The sequence below is a fragment of the Zootoca vivipara genome, chromosome 11 (assembly GCF_963506605.1).
Source record: "Zootoca vivipara chromosome 11, rZooViv1.1, whole genome shotgun sequence".
Lineage (NCBI taxonomy): Eukaryota > Metazoa > Chordata > Lepidosauria > Squamata > Lacertidae > Zootoca > Zootoca vivipara.
The window spans coordinates 13,482,525-13,497,362 of record NC_083286.1 but is presented as its reverse complement, the minus strand read 5'-3'; the positions used below and the strand labels follow the sequence as shown (position 1 = coordinate 13,497,362).

The 14,838-nt window shown below is 41.8% G+C and overlaps 1 protein-coding gene across 3 annotated transcripts in view; it reads left to right on the top strand.

The window, feature by feature from the left end:
* Nucleotides 1-14,838, top strand: part of ADAMTS19 (ADAM metallopeptidase with thrombospondin type 1 motif 19) — a 120,075-nt gene that overhangs the window by 31,121 nt on the left and 74,116 nt on the right. For all 3 annotated transcript variants that reach the window (XM_035099895.2, XM_060280126.1, XM_035099894.2), the window contains exons 5-7: nt 320-403; nt 1,775-1,932; nt 11,163-11,206. In XM_035099895.2, the coding sequence (XP_034955786.2) occupies nt 320-403; nt 1,775-1,932; nt 11,163-11,206 (286 nt within the window). The remainder of the gene's footprint in view (nt 1-319; nt 404-1,774; nt 1,933-11,162; nt 11,207-14,838) is intronic.

Here is a 14,838-nt window from a genome sequence, read left to right as displayed (position 1 = left end):
AGTCAACAGTATGTTCCACTCTCACTTATATAACATTCTCTGTGTGCTTGGATGTGAACATGAGTTTCTAATTCCATCAAGGAAAGTTGATCTCTGTGTGCAAATGAAGATGAGCTCTCTGCCCCCCCCCCCAAAAAAAACAGATGATGAAGTTGTTCTGAACATGGAGTTGATGTTTGTGTATTGCCCAGACTCAATTGCTATATGAAATTGTTGTATAATTGTTGTATAAAACACTCGGAACTCATCAGACCGCCAAAGTAGATTTGTGATTTTAATTTTACAATTCTGAAATAGTATTTTAATCCATTTGTTTTAGGTGTTCAATCTTTTCCAACACAAGAGCCTTGGGATTCAAGTGAACCTTCGAGTGACTAAGCTTGTTTTGCTTCATGAGACTCCAGTAAGAAAGTACTGCATTTACCTTTTCCATGCATTCTTATAATTATTATTTAGAATAGACATCTGTACAGATAAAGGACATGCACTCTTAAATTATAAGGTTGGGTGGAAATGATAAGGGAGGACACAGTTTGGTGAAGCTTTCTCAAGCAGTGAAAAACACCTCTCCACTTTTAGTGGAGGTGCTCAAAAGGGAAGGGGGCAGCTCCTTCTAGCCGTTCTGTCTGGTGACACACTAAATTATCCCCTGCTTAGCAGCAGGGAGTTGTGCCTTGTGCCTAGTTATTGGTACTTACTACAAATTATGTTTGGAAACCACCATTCATAGAATCATAGAATTGTGGTTGGAACCCTGTGGTTGGAACTCTGTGCAATGCAGGAGTCTCATGCTCTACCTACAGAGCTATGTGTGCCATCAATCACGAGCACAAAGCTTTCACCTGAGTAGGGTTCCTCGGCTATTTCAATGTCATGAGCGGCTTCAAATGCACAGTGGGGATTGGTAAAGTAATGTGAGGAAGAGAGTGAGGTGTTCCTTTGTTGGAACAAACACAATTTCAGCATGGCTGTACAAAACAACATGAGTATATTATTTTTAGGTTAATGTTAAGCAAAGATGCAATTACGGTAGATCCATACCTGCCAAGTTCCTGCCGGAAAAAGAAGGGATTGGACTGGAAGTAGCAGACCGGAAGTAGTGCTGCCGCCATTTTGGAACTGGGCGGAGCATGCTCAGAAGCGACTTTTGATGCTGCTCTGCCCAGTTCCAAAATGGCCGGAAGTCGCGCTGCAGCCATTTTGGAACTGGGCAGAGCAGCATCAAAAGTCGCTTCTGAGCATGCTCTGCCCAGTTCCAAAATGGCCGCCGCGCCAGAAAACGTTTCTGCGCATGTCCAGAGACTCCAGACATGCGCAGAAGGAGCGTCCCCCAGCCGGTAAGTAAACCGGCAAAAAACAAAAAAATGTTTCCCGGGGAATAAGGGAGACTTGGCAGCTATGGTAGATCTCTGAAGCTGTTTGAAGGTGTATAGAACATTTTGTGTATGTGTCTTTTAAGTTACAAATATGTAATTCAGCTCAAACAGCTCTGTAAACAGTATGATTCTATTTATCCAAATTCCCTGACGCAAACAAAAATATTTAGAGAATCTAAAGTTTAGATGAGTCAGACTTTTAATTATGCATGTTTGTAGTCAACTGGAAGGGGAAACATTATGGTGGTTATGATGAAATATTCGAATATTTATTGAACGACAAAATTCTCTGTTATATGTTTTTAGAAGTCTTTTAAAAAAACATACACACCCTTTTGCTTTAAAATGCCATGTAGATACATATGTTACAGCAAATGAAAAAACATTACACCTTTTAGGCTGACATGTATATTGGACATCATGGTGAAAAAATGCTGGAGAGTTTCTGCAAATGGCAACATGAAGAATTTGGTAAGAAAAATGACATCCATTTAGAGATGTCAACAAGCTGGAGTGAAGATGTGTCACCGGTAGACGCAGCCATATTAATCACGAGGTAAGTTGCAAGTTTTTATTCCTTTTGTTAATGGCTGTGAATCTCATGCAGCATTTTGAGTTGATCGGTGATGGAAATCCCCAAAATGAAGCAAACAGGGGGGATAAAGAAAGGCATCAGATTCAGGAATGAAAGGGGGCGGGAAACACCTCAAAAGATAAACAGAAGACCACTTATTGCCCACAGTGTTTAGTGTTACCCTTTCTCAGGTGTGACGGAGAACTAAAACGTATTCTACACTATCCCATTTTTGTTTTGCTTTAAAAGAAAGAACTGACTTAGATATTTAGATGCCTGCAGTAGTTGTAGTAGTAGTTATATGGTCTCTGACTGTTTATGTGACGAGCATTAAAAGGAAAAAAGGCTTGCAGAATCAGGAAGGAACATCTCAAAGGACAGAGCAGAAGCATTCCAGCATTCCTAACATAAGTGTTTGGTGCAGGGCCTCCTGGCAGGAAACTGTGGCCATTCTTTTGCACCCGACTTCTTAATTCAGGGGTAGGCAACCTAAGGCCCGGGTGCCGGATGTAGCCCAATCGCCTTCTCAATCCGGCCCATGGACGGTTCAGGAATCAACATGTTTTTACATGAGTAGAATGTGTCCTTTTATTTAAAATGCATCTCTGGGGTATTTGTGGGGCCTGCCTGGTGTTTTTAAATGAGTAGAATGTGTGCTTTTTTTTTAAAAAAAAATGCATCTCTGGGTTATTTGTGGGCCATAGGAATTCGTTCTTTTTTCTGAGGGACGGTGGACCGGCCCACGGCTGAAAAAGGTTACTGACCCCTGTCTTAATTCAATCACCATCGCTCTTTCCCGCACTTGAGGGGAATCAATTCCCCCCACTTATCTTTCTTCTCTGCACAGCCAGTTAACTGGTTCCGGATGACAATTTGTTTTGGGGCCATTTGATTTACTTACATTATACACCAGGGGTGGGGAACCCAAGGCCATCCAAATGTTATTGGGTCCCACCTCCCACCAGCCAGCATGTTCAGTGGTCAAGGATAACATGAGTCAGCAACATCTGGTAGGTCTTAAGTTCCCCATCTCTTTTGTACAAAGATCTGAGGATGAACTATTTTGACTTCAGCCTATTTGAACTTTCAATGCGGTGTGTCTCAAAGTTCATTTGAACTCTTCACTTTGGCAGCAATTTCTGCCAGCCTCTCTCATTCCCATGGTAGTGAAAGAAGAGTAGCATATGGCAATGAAACTATGATATGCACAGGTTCTTGATTCATGTTGGCTTGCTTGCTGTGGGCATGAAATGCTGTGGTAAATTAATAGAGAATCTCAGAATTCATATTTTAAAAAACCCTGTTTAAATAAGTGTTCTTACAAGGAGCTCCATAGTGTTCAAAATGGTATTGTAGTATGGTATGCTTATTCCCTCCTAGTTTTTATATCATTCATTATTATTTGATATACAGATTGCTGTGTCTTTAAAGACTGCGTAATTACCATTATGGGCACGCTGGGATAATGCAATGTGCTCTTAGGATCCTTACTGCTAAGAAATGTTTTATGATAAAGAATAGAGCATAGACAAGCAATTCTTCCGCCACCACTGGCTAAGTGGAGAAATTAGCCATCAGGCATAAAAACTGCAGAAGAAACTAATAAGGTCCATGCTGTTTGGAAAGAATGTTGCTTGGGCAGTTGACCACCCCCCAGAAATCTGATGCCTGTAAGGACTTAATCTCCATGAATCCCTCACAGAAAGGAAGCAGTAGTGGCACTGGTTTTGTTGATGCAAGTATCACAGCTGGCATTTTGTTGTTGTTGTTTAGTCGTGTCCGACTCTTCGTGACCCCATGGACCAGAGCATGCCAGGCACTCCTGTCTTCCACTGCCTACCACAATTTGGTCAGACTCATGTTGGTAGCTTCGAGAACACTGTCCAACCATCTCGTCCTCTTGTCGTCCCCTTCTCCTTGTGCCCTCAATCTTTCCCAGCATCAGTCAGGGTCTTTTCCAGGGAGTCTTCTCTTCTCGTGAGGTGGCCAAAGTATTGGAGCCTCAGCTTAGGACTCTCAGTATGCCAGGCAAATTGCTGGAAAGAAAAATATGTGTGCACTGACCCCATTTGTCCTTCTCCCTCCACTTGGTCCAGGTACTCAGTGGGCACTCAGACTGAGTAGAATGAGCAAGGCAGATGGGGATACAGTGGTACCTCGGGTTACAGACGCTTCAGGTTACAGACTCCGCTAACCCAGAAATAGTACCTCGGGTTGCGAACTTTGCCCCAGGGTGAGAACGGAAATAACACAGTGGCAGCGGGAGGTCCCATTAGCTAAAGTGGTACCTCAGGTTAAGAACAGTTTCAGGTTAAAAATAGACCTCCAGAACGAATTAAGTTCTTAACCCGAGGTACCACTGTATAAGAAATGCATGCAGGCATCTTATTTCCTGTAAGTTTGCTCTGTTGAATGCATATATAAATGCCCATACATATACTCAGGGCAGTCTCGAGCAGGTTGCGCGCCCTGGTGCTGAGGGGCGGAGATTGCGCCCCCACCCTTGCAGGGCGCAGCATGGCTTCCGCGCGGCTTTGCTGCGCAGCGCCCAGCCTACCAGCCTGGCACCCTGGCACCCCGCGCCACCGGGACTCTACCTAGAGCCGGCCCTGCATATACTTGCCTATACATATAGTTCTTCCCTATAGGAAACCCTCAACCTGTTGTATGGCTCAAAAAGAAATACTGGTATCTCAGTCCCAAATATATCAGCTGAACTCAGGAATCCATGCTTAGATTTTTAATTAGCGAGCTGTTATGGGTTCCAAGACTTCTCCTTAAGTTCTTCATTTGAGGGTAGCTCAACTTAGCAGGTTACTCGAGACACCTATTTGGGCTAGAACACTGGATTTTTCTGTAGGAGGAAATACATTGACAGGAACCCTTGAACATTAAAAATAATAAAGTCTGGAGATGGTTCTAAGTAGAGCTACCCAAAGATGCAAACCTTTTGGTAGAAAGTATGGGGAATATATATTTAAAGCCCTAGTCACCGTGTCCTAAATACTCAAAAATAAATAAATAACACTAGACACTTCCACATATGGCAATGGTATGCTCTCCAGATAACCATACAGATAAGCTCTCATTCTATTTCATGGCAGCAAAGCAGAGCTCACAAGTAATGATGATGTTAATAGTGAAGAAAGAATAAAGAAAGCCTAATACCATTGCAGCCTTGAGGTTGTAAACCTAACCCCCTAACTAGGAAGTAAGTCCAACGAAGAAGCATGCATATGATGTTCTGTGAATCAATGGTTTTATGAAGCATGGAAGTTTCTCATCCTTCAGAAGCCCTCACATAAAATTAAAGGAAAAAAGGGCCATTTTAAACACGAATATCTCCTTCTATCCTGGACTCTTTGCCTAACTGACATAGAAATGAACTTTTCTTTTGTATTTATATATGGAACCTTCATTTTAAATCTAGAGTTATGACACATCGTATCTGGGCTGAGCAGAAAGATGTAGTTCTGGAAGATTTAATATTAAGTACACGTGAGATTTTCCTGTACCATCCTTCCCTGCCATATTTCATTGTCATTTGCTATGGATCTGACCCTTTCCATACCTGCCTCTTTTATATGTTTCTTTGAAGAGATTCCTGTATAATAGCAGGCTTTATATGGAGCAGCTGACGATTTAGGCTTTGCACTGCCCTAAGGACCTCTTCTACCTCTGTATTTAATAGGTTTTAGTTTATGAGTAAAGTATAATTTATGGAAATGACAGACTAGCAGTTGCCCATTCTTGCTTCAGATTCTTTTCTGCCATTAGTCACCTCATTTAAGCTTCAGAAAACTGCCGTAAATCTATTAAAAGTTAGTTTTTGCTCCCACTTGAAGGACTATTCTCCCCTCTATAAGCTTGGTAAATCATTTGCAAATTATGCTTGCTTGACCTGATAATAGAAGATACCAAAGTATCCCTTATTGTGACTTCCACATGGAATATGCAGTACAGTTCTAGACAAATCTTTCTTCTTTGGCGGTCACTCGTAGCTGAGTAAGATTGTCTTCCATAAACAGTAACACGGTTTTAACAGTGGGTCCGTAAGTGACTGTGGAGGCCAATTCTGGATCCACACGCCCTTCCACAGTGGGGACATAGGTTTCCGAGTGGGAGTTGCCGACGGTGTGGTTTTGCCAAGCGTGTCTTCCTCTTAGCACGTTTCTCCCTTTCATCCTGAGTTGAGTGTCTTCAAAGTCCATGACACCTTTGGTAAAGGTTGTTATCCAATTGGAGTGCTCGCAGGCCAGTGTTCCCCAGTTGTTGGTGTTTATACTACATTTTTAAAGATTTGCCTTGAGACAGTCTTTGAACCTCTTTTGTGGACCACCGGCATAACGCTTTCCATTTTTAAGTTCAGAATAGAGTAGTTGCTTTGGAAGACGATAATCAGGCATCTGCACAACATGACCAGTCCAACGAAGTTGATGTTGAAGAATCATCGCTTCAACACTGGTGATCTTTGCTTCTTCCAGTACACTGGCATTAGTTCGCCTTCCTTCCTAGGTGATGTGTAAAAAAAATTTGGAGGCACCGTTGGGGGGTTAGAGATCCCTAGTTGGTTACTCAATGAGATGGGAGTACAGAATACAGTTCCGCAGCGCTCTTTGTAAGTTGAAGTCTTCGGTTGTCGAAGCGCCCATTCTGCGCATGTGCAAAGCGCGATTTTGCATTTCTGCGCATGCGCCGACCACGCACGCCGCTTCTGCGCAGGCATAGAATGCACACGCGGCGAAAAGACTTCCGGGTTTGTCGACTTTGGAAGTTGAAACCTTTGGAAGTTGAGTCGTTCGGATGTCGAGGTACCACTGTAACATGTTATTTCAGCTTACCTTTACAGACTTCCCCAACCTGGTGACCTTCAGGGGTTTTGGACTACAACTTGCATCATCCCTGACTATTGGCCATGCTTCCTGGGGTTGGTGGAAGTTGAGGAAGGCTCATTTATTATCACAATGCTGAACTGCGAGCATGTGTGTTGATACTTGTGCTGAGTGATGACAGTTGTTTCAGAGCTCGATTCAGTCCTCAAGCCCTATAGGCTTGCAAAGAAAAAGGGAAAGAAAAAGAAAGCATTTGGAGCATAAAGATCCACTCACAGGAAGACAATAAAATCTGAAAGCTCAGATGTTACTTCAATGCTGAGCTTGGCTTACTCCCATCTTTAATTTCAGGGACTGGGAACAACTGATAGAACCGATCTCTTTTGGAAGGAGAGGGAGAGGGGAAATGCTTCAGATTGTAGGCCGGCTTCCTTCTTCACAGACACATTTACTGATAAGAAAATCACCCGGCCTGCCATGAAGAGCCATTGCTTGTAAGCTTCCCACAAAAGGCGGGAGGCTAGAAATTGAGGGGCTGGCATTGGGGGGAAGAAGGGAAGAAGATTTTGGATGAGAGGAGCTCTGTGAAACTGAGTGGGGAAACAGAGGGGAGGGAATCTAGAAGAGAAGAAGAAGAGTTTGGATTTGATATCCCGCTTTATCACTACCCGAAGGAGTCTCAAAGTGGCTAACAATCTCCTTTCCCCTCCTCCCCCACAACAGACACCCTGTGAGGTGGGTGGGGCTGAGAGACTTCAGAGAAGTGTGACTAGCCCAAGATCACCCAGCAGCTGCATGTGGAGGAGCGGAGACGCGAACCCGGTCCCCCAGATTACAAGTCTACCGCTCTTAACCACTACACCACACTGAATCTAACGTTAATCAAGTTTGAGGGGAAACAGGACACAGACTGTAAGGCAAATCTGGCCATATACCGCATATAAGACGACTGGGCGTATAAGACGACCCCCAACTTTTCCAGTTTGGGATATACCCACCGTATAAGAAATACGACCCGGCGTATAAGACAACCCCTGACTTTTGAGAAGATTCTTCTGGGTTAAAAAAAATATGTACTGGGAATATACAGTAAATAATGTGCATGCCTTTATATACCTCTTGCAGGAACATACTTATGAATGGTTTCATTTACATCTTTAAATTAAATGTGCATTTAAATGTGTTTTTTAGCCTTTCCAGTACATTTTGTACCATTGGCCCACTAAGATTTTGCTAATTAATAATAAAGTGCTAATTAATAATAAAGTCACTTAAATAATTTGAAAAACGATTGCTAGAGCAACGCTGCAACCCATGCTGTAGATTCAGTTGCTACATGATGATCCTCCTGCAACTTCCCTATGTAGAAATGAGGACACAAATAAATAATGAATTGTTTATAGGTGTATCTGGAGTATCATAAACTTTTACTGGGCAGCCTAGTCTCCAAGGAATACAGTTCTTATTCTTGGAAATTAGGGAATGTTTTACATTTGTCTCATTGCACAGGATGCAATTGTACTTCACTGTTGCCAAGACTAAAGAGTTCTATTTCCCCAAACTCTCATAATTAAACTTTTGGAAATTTGCTTCAACCAGGATAGAAATCAGCTGAATGAAAGCATCTCAGCCCACATATACTCTTCTTATTAGGCTGTGCATATACAAATCTCGATTTTATTTTTGACAAAGTACAACTTCCATGCTATTGTGCCTTTTTATATTTAACATTTGTTCTCCTCTTTCTCATTCTTTAAACAGATATTAACCTTAAGAGCAGTTATGCAACTGCGTTCATAACACCCACAGGCTTTCCCCCCTCCAGATTCACAAACATTAAACCCTATGTCTAACTGCTAATATGTTTGCATCGGCCTTAACACATAATCCATCTCTTGTACTGCAAATACTGGCATATTGTAATCCAGTATAGCTAACTTGCAGCCTATGCGATTCAACTTGTGTACATTCAGCTTTACATTTTTGGCAGATTTTTTAAAAAGAAAAGAAATGTGTTTGTGAAAAAAAGACTTTGTCAATCTTAATATTGAACCCAATGTGCTTTGACTATGGTGGAATCTACACACATATAAAATAAGTTGTGAAAATGCTTTTTTTAAAAAAGTTTGGAAAAATATATTGAATTGGCCATAGCTCACCATTGCCATCTAGTGTCACATTTGTATAATGCACTTTACAACACACTTGAAACATTTTATTTGCAGCAGTATAGCTGAGTCCTATTTGCAATTTTGGCTGTAGGTGCTATTCCTGGAATGTAAGGTAAAGGTAAAGGGACCCCTGACCATTAGGTCCAGTCGTGACCGACTCTGGGGTTGCGCGCTCATCTCGTGTTATTGGCCCAGGGAGCCGGCCAATAGCTTCCAGGTCATGTGGCCAGCATGACAAAGCCACTTCTGGCAAACCAGAGCAGCACATGGAAACGCCGTTTACCTTCCCGCTGTAGTGGTTCCTATTTATCTACTTGCATTTTGACGTGCTTTCGAACTGCTAGGTGGGCAGGAGCTGGGACCAAGCACCGGGAGCTCACCCCGCCACAGGGTTCTGATCAGCAAGCCCTAGGCTCAGTGGTTTAAGCACAGCGCCACCTGGGTCCCAATTCCTGGAATGTAACCCCAGCATAAATTGAGAGTCATCTGAATGTTGAGATTTAGCACAGGTGTTAGAAACAGGGAACCCTTTCATATTTAATTGTATACTTTCTTTTCATAACCTCTTTTTTATTATTGCAGAACAGTGTTTCTCCAACTTGGGTCTTCAGCTGATTTTGGACTACAACTCCCATCATCTCTAGCTAGCAAGACCTGTGGTCAGAGATGATGGAAATTGTAGTCTGAAAACAGCTGGAGACCCAAGTTTGGGAAACACTGTTGTAGAGTCATGTTGTTTGGGGCTTAAATGCAAGAAGATGATCCCATTAGGGAGAATACTCCAGTCTGAAATATTTCTGTGACTGTAATCTTTTAAAAATGAATGATAAACTAAGTGACCTGAAAACAGCACAGTTGGACTGGGGATAGGGGCAACTTACACCCCCCTGTGGTGTCTTCCCTAATTCCCCTGCTTGAGTATACCAGGGTTCTCAACACATCAAGGAAACAATGGAAAGTAGATCTCTTTCCCCTCCTGTCCCCGGAGATGGGGTAAGGAAGTGCTGCTTTATTTATTGCACTTGTACCCAACTAGGGTAGCAGCAATAATTACATTGCTTAGTGTCTTAAATTACGGTAATTGTGTGGCAATGTCCCTCCTTCCCCGTGAAATAAAGACACAAGACACAAGAATTAAGTTATAATTGGGTGGTTAAGGCCACAACTTTATTGATTACGGATGTTGAGCGGTATTGGCTTAGGCGTTGGAACCTATCAGACTATATCCGACTCCAACCCGTGTGTTGAAGTCCGTGAGAAGTTAACCACCAGTAATGAGTCCAGTGATGTACATCTACCGGAACCTGATGACGTAACCTGCCCCTCCTTCATCTTATTGTTATGCAAATTTCCAACGCCTAACCGCCAAACCAAAGTTGTGACGAATTGCTATGAGGTAGGTGAAAAATCCATCTCGGCTAGCCCAAGTGGGAAAAATCCTACCCGGCGAAAAGAGGCAGAGTTCCCGCCTGCAGGGAGCTTTAAACTGCTGAGCCCCACCCCCAGCCAACCTTATTGGTCGGCCCGGGGGTGACGTAGGCGGGAACCTTCCATCGCACAGGGGCTGAGATCGCAGGCCCTACGCAATGGTTCAGTCGGGAAGCCCACAACCCCACCTCCGTTGCAGGCGCGGAAATGGCTTTCTCTCAGTACCATTTCTGACACTTGGAACAGTGTTAGGGCTCATCTATATTTTCACTTGCAAAAATCTGATTTTCCCCACTGAATTGAAACTTGGTTGAGCAACCGGGGATGGCTAATGTCACATTGCAGATCATTTAGACCTTGCAAAACTGGTTTTTTTTTTTTGGTGGAAAGGTTAAATCCAGCTTAAATTGGACACACTGGCTTGCACATTAATGCTGAGAACAGTGCATGCATGAACAGCGCTGATCTCAGTATAAGTACCCATGTATATAAGTACTCTTTAGGCTTAGTTTCAGTAGGGGATGAAAAATCTGACAAATATGTGAATTTCAGATGATTAAGGAAGATAACTAATCAACCTGATGCCACATACACTTTAAATGGGAAATAAATTGTAGATTTAAGGTTGAAGTGTCAATTGATAATTTCAGGATTTCCTTCACATGCTCTTTTTTGAAATAGAGGAGCCTTGTCATTTATTAAGCTGTTAAAATTTGCATAGATGAGCACCTGACAGCACAATTTTCTTAAGGCTTTGTCTTCTTTTCCCTCCCAATTTTAGGAAGGATTTCTGTGTACATAAAGATGAACCGTGTGATACTGTTGGTAAGTGAAACAAACAAACAAACAAACAAACAAACAAATAACAACAATGCCTTTAAAATACAGGGAGATGTGGAAGCTTGATTATAATATGTGGGGATGAATGCTTATAGGCAGTTAAAATGCAAAAGCCCATCATAATGATGACGTGTTTTGTACTCTAGCAAGTTGACCAAGGCTAAGCATTTTGACATTGGTGCAACTTAATTATATACTGCTCCATTGTTTTCAGTGACTAGTTGGGACTAACCTAGGGTATCGTCACTCATTGCTTAGCTCACATGTTCTGATGAATTGGGGTGGATTGATTTAAATCAAGAAAAGTTGCACATTAAATCATTGATTTAAATCAAGTTCCACATTTTGAAATAGATATTTTCATTGATATGCATATTCAGAACCTTAGACGAAACTGCATTAGTTTAGACCTTTATCTTCATATTATTATTATTTTCATTTCAATCAAAAAGGGTTCTCAATTCAATGTCCAAAGAATAACTACAGTTATTAAGCATTATGTATTTGGAATGTGTTTTTCCCCCAGTCGATCTGTAGGATATATAATATGTGATAAAAGATATGGTGCCTTTTAATGCACTTGATGTAAGTTATTACTTGTGTTCCATAAATTCAGAACAAGACCTTGATTTTAGGAAGCACTAGAGGTGACAAACAGAAAAAAATCATTAAGGGTACCAGTTTTGGGTGAATTAAAGCTACATACTGGTCTTCATACAGAAACATATTCGTGGAATCCTAGAACTGTCAATTTCAGGAGGTCTTAATGACATTGCCTGGGTTCGAAACAAGAGTGCAGTTGGCGCTGTGCAGCCAAAGGGGTTTTGCCAATATTAATCACATGGCAGCTTCTTATGCCACATGGCAAATGCCCTGAAACTGAGGAGAGTTTCAAAAGGAGTCTGTTATATGGCATGTGGGTCTACTTGTCAAAGTGGGGAAGGAAACTGGGCATATCTTAACGGTCCTCTGGATCACAACCATTTAGTCCATTCATGTACATTGAAGGAAGATTTCTGCACGCTTTGGGAAGGGCAGTAATGAAAGTATCCAACAAGTCATGTTAAAAGTTTGGTTGGGAGTTGGTTGCAGTTTCGTTGGACTTCTTGATCTTGTCCATGGGTAGGCAGACTAAGGCCAAATGGCCTTCTAAGTCCGGCCGTGGACGGTCCAGGAATCAGCGTGTTTTTACATGAGTAGAATGTGTGCTTTTATTTAAAATGCATCCCTGGGTTATTTGTGGGGCATAGGAATTCGTTCTCTCTCCCCCCCCCCCCCCGCAAAAATATAATCCGGCCCCCCACAAGGTCTGAGGGACAGTGGACCGGCCCCCTGCTGAAAAAGTTTGCTGACCCCTGACCTTGTCTGTACTGTATTTTTTTTTAAAAAAAAGAATGAGCAATGCTCTCCATTGCATTGATATACTTTTAAGTATAAATGATGACTATGTCAACGGTGATATGAATGTTATTATTTTGAAAGCAAGAATTGCAAGAAGAAAGATTACAAAATGCTAATCTAAATTGTTAACATAAAGTATATTGGGGCATAATCTGGTATCACAACTGCTGTAGTCCCATTGGTTTAAGATTACGGTTACTTCAGATCAGTACCTGTGATTTTCCTTTTCTGAGAATGTGACAGATCAATAGTTAAAAGTGGAAGGTTGAACTTGGAATTTAAATAGATCACTTGTAAGGATTAGACAGAAGGCAAACAAGCACGAAGTAACAAATCTTCTCCCAGTGTATTTATAGGGCAACTGAGATAGGACATTCCAGGAATTTTTAACATGTTGTAAATTGCGGTGCTAGTTAGAAAGTTAAATGAAAAATGCTGAAGTAATATCAAGAGAACAATTTATGGCTGTTAAAAGTTTACAAAAATTGAAGCATGATATGCAATCTTATCCACAGGAAGGAGTAAGCATTAATATTAACCTGAATGTACTCAAATGTTTCACTAAGAAGTTGTCTAAGTCTCTTTGATGTCAATAAGTGTGTTCATGAAAGTAGCTTGCACATCTAAAATGTTAGTTAGGAAAGGCTTATACATATTTCTTTCCAAGAAAATCCCATTGAGAGCTAGGCATGTGATTAACTTCTCATTGGAACCAATAATCTTTAAAAGTGCTTTGGTTTGCTTGGGTTGTGTCTATATTGTGCTAACTTACTAGGCTGGTAGACCAATATATATCCATTTCACTTCCCCTCAGACAGCTTATTATATATGTTCCTAAACAGGCAAGGTAATAGTTTCCTCCAATTTAGGTGCAATTGGAATGTACCTAAAATCTGGCCACATTGGCACATCATGGTATGCCATAAACCAGGCATCCCCAAACTTCGGCCCTCCAGATGTTTTGGACTACAATTCCCATCATCCCTGACCACTGGTCCTGTTAGCTAGGGATCATGGGAATTGTAGGCCAAAACATCTGGAGGGCCGCAGTTTGGGGATGTCTGCCATAAACCATAGTTTATGTGCATGAGCATATTGCATCTGGTCTGATTCTTCCCACTTCTCCCTGCTTGTACTAGAAGGAAGCAAACCACAGGCTTTGCATTATGTCAGTACGATGTATCATTTGTTTTGCTTCCAACAAACCATGATCTGTAGCCAAGGCTTACTGAGTATAGTTCGTTGGAGCAAAACAAACCACAGTTCCTGGTTTGGATGCAGCAAATTGGAACCGCACTGTGAGGAAATAGCTCCCATCCTACTGGCAATGTGTGTGTGCAAGGTATTTCTAGTATCAGCTAATATTATACAATACTAAAAATGACATCATAGTAGAGCCTAGTCACAGAATAGAAGGAAGAGATATCGGAAGAGAAAATACTGTATTTTTCTGTGTATAAGACAATTTTTTCCCTTAATTTTTTGAGCAAATAAATGAGTGGGGGGGGTCATCTTATACACGGTTTTTGGTGGGGCGATCAACAACTTCGAGGGTAATCAACAACTCTGGCAACCCAAAAATATTGGTTTCTTAATTTTGGGTTAAAAGAAGTAGGGGTCGTTTTATACATGGGGGCGTCATGTACATGGGAAAATACGATAGTTCCTATTAATATACCATTGTTTATGGTAGCCAAAAGTGTTATGTAGGTGAATTAATATAAGCAAAAAAACTTGAACTAAAGAAGATCATTCATGCGAAATCACCTGCTCACCCAAAACATTGCTCTAAATTCATTTGCCAGTGAAACTATTCTGATGAATTAATGACAAACATTTGATGCTGCATTCCTGCTCTAACTATTTACTGGGCTAAGCCTCAGTAAACAATGGGTTAAAAAGGTAAAGGTAAAGGACCCCTGACAATTAAGTCCAGCCGCGAACGATTCTGGGGTTGCGGCACTCATCTCGCTTTACTGGCCGAGGGAGGCGACGTTTTTGTCCACAGACAGTTTTTCCGAGTCATGTGGCCAGCATGACTAAGCCACTTCTGGTGAAACCAGAGCAGCGCACGGAAACGCCATTTACCTTCCCGCTGGAGCAGTACCTATTTATCTACTTGCACTTTGACGTGCTTTTGAACTGCTAGGTTGGCAGAAGCTGGTACCAAATAACGGGAGCTCACCCCGTCGCGGGGATTCGAACTGCCGACCTTC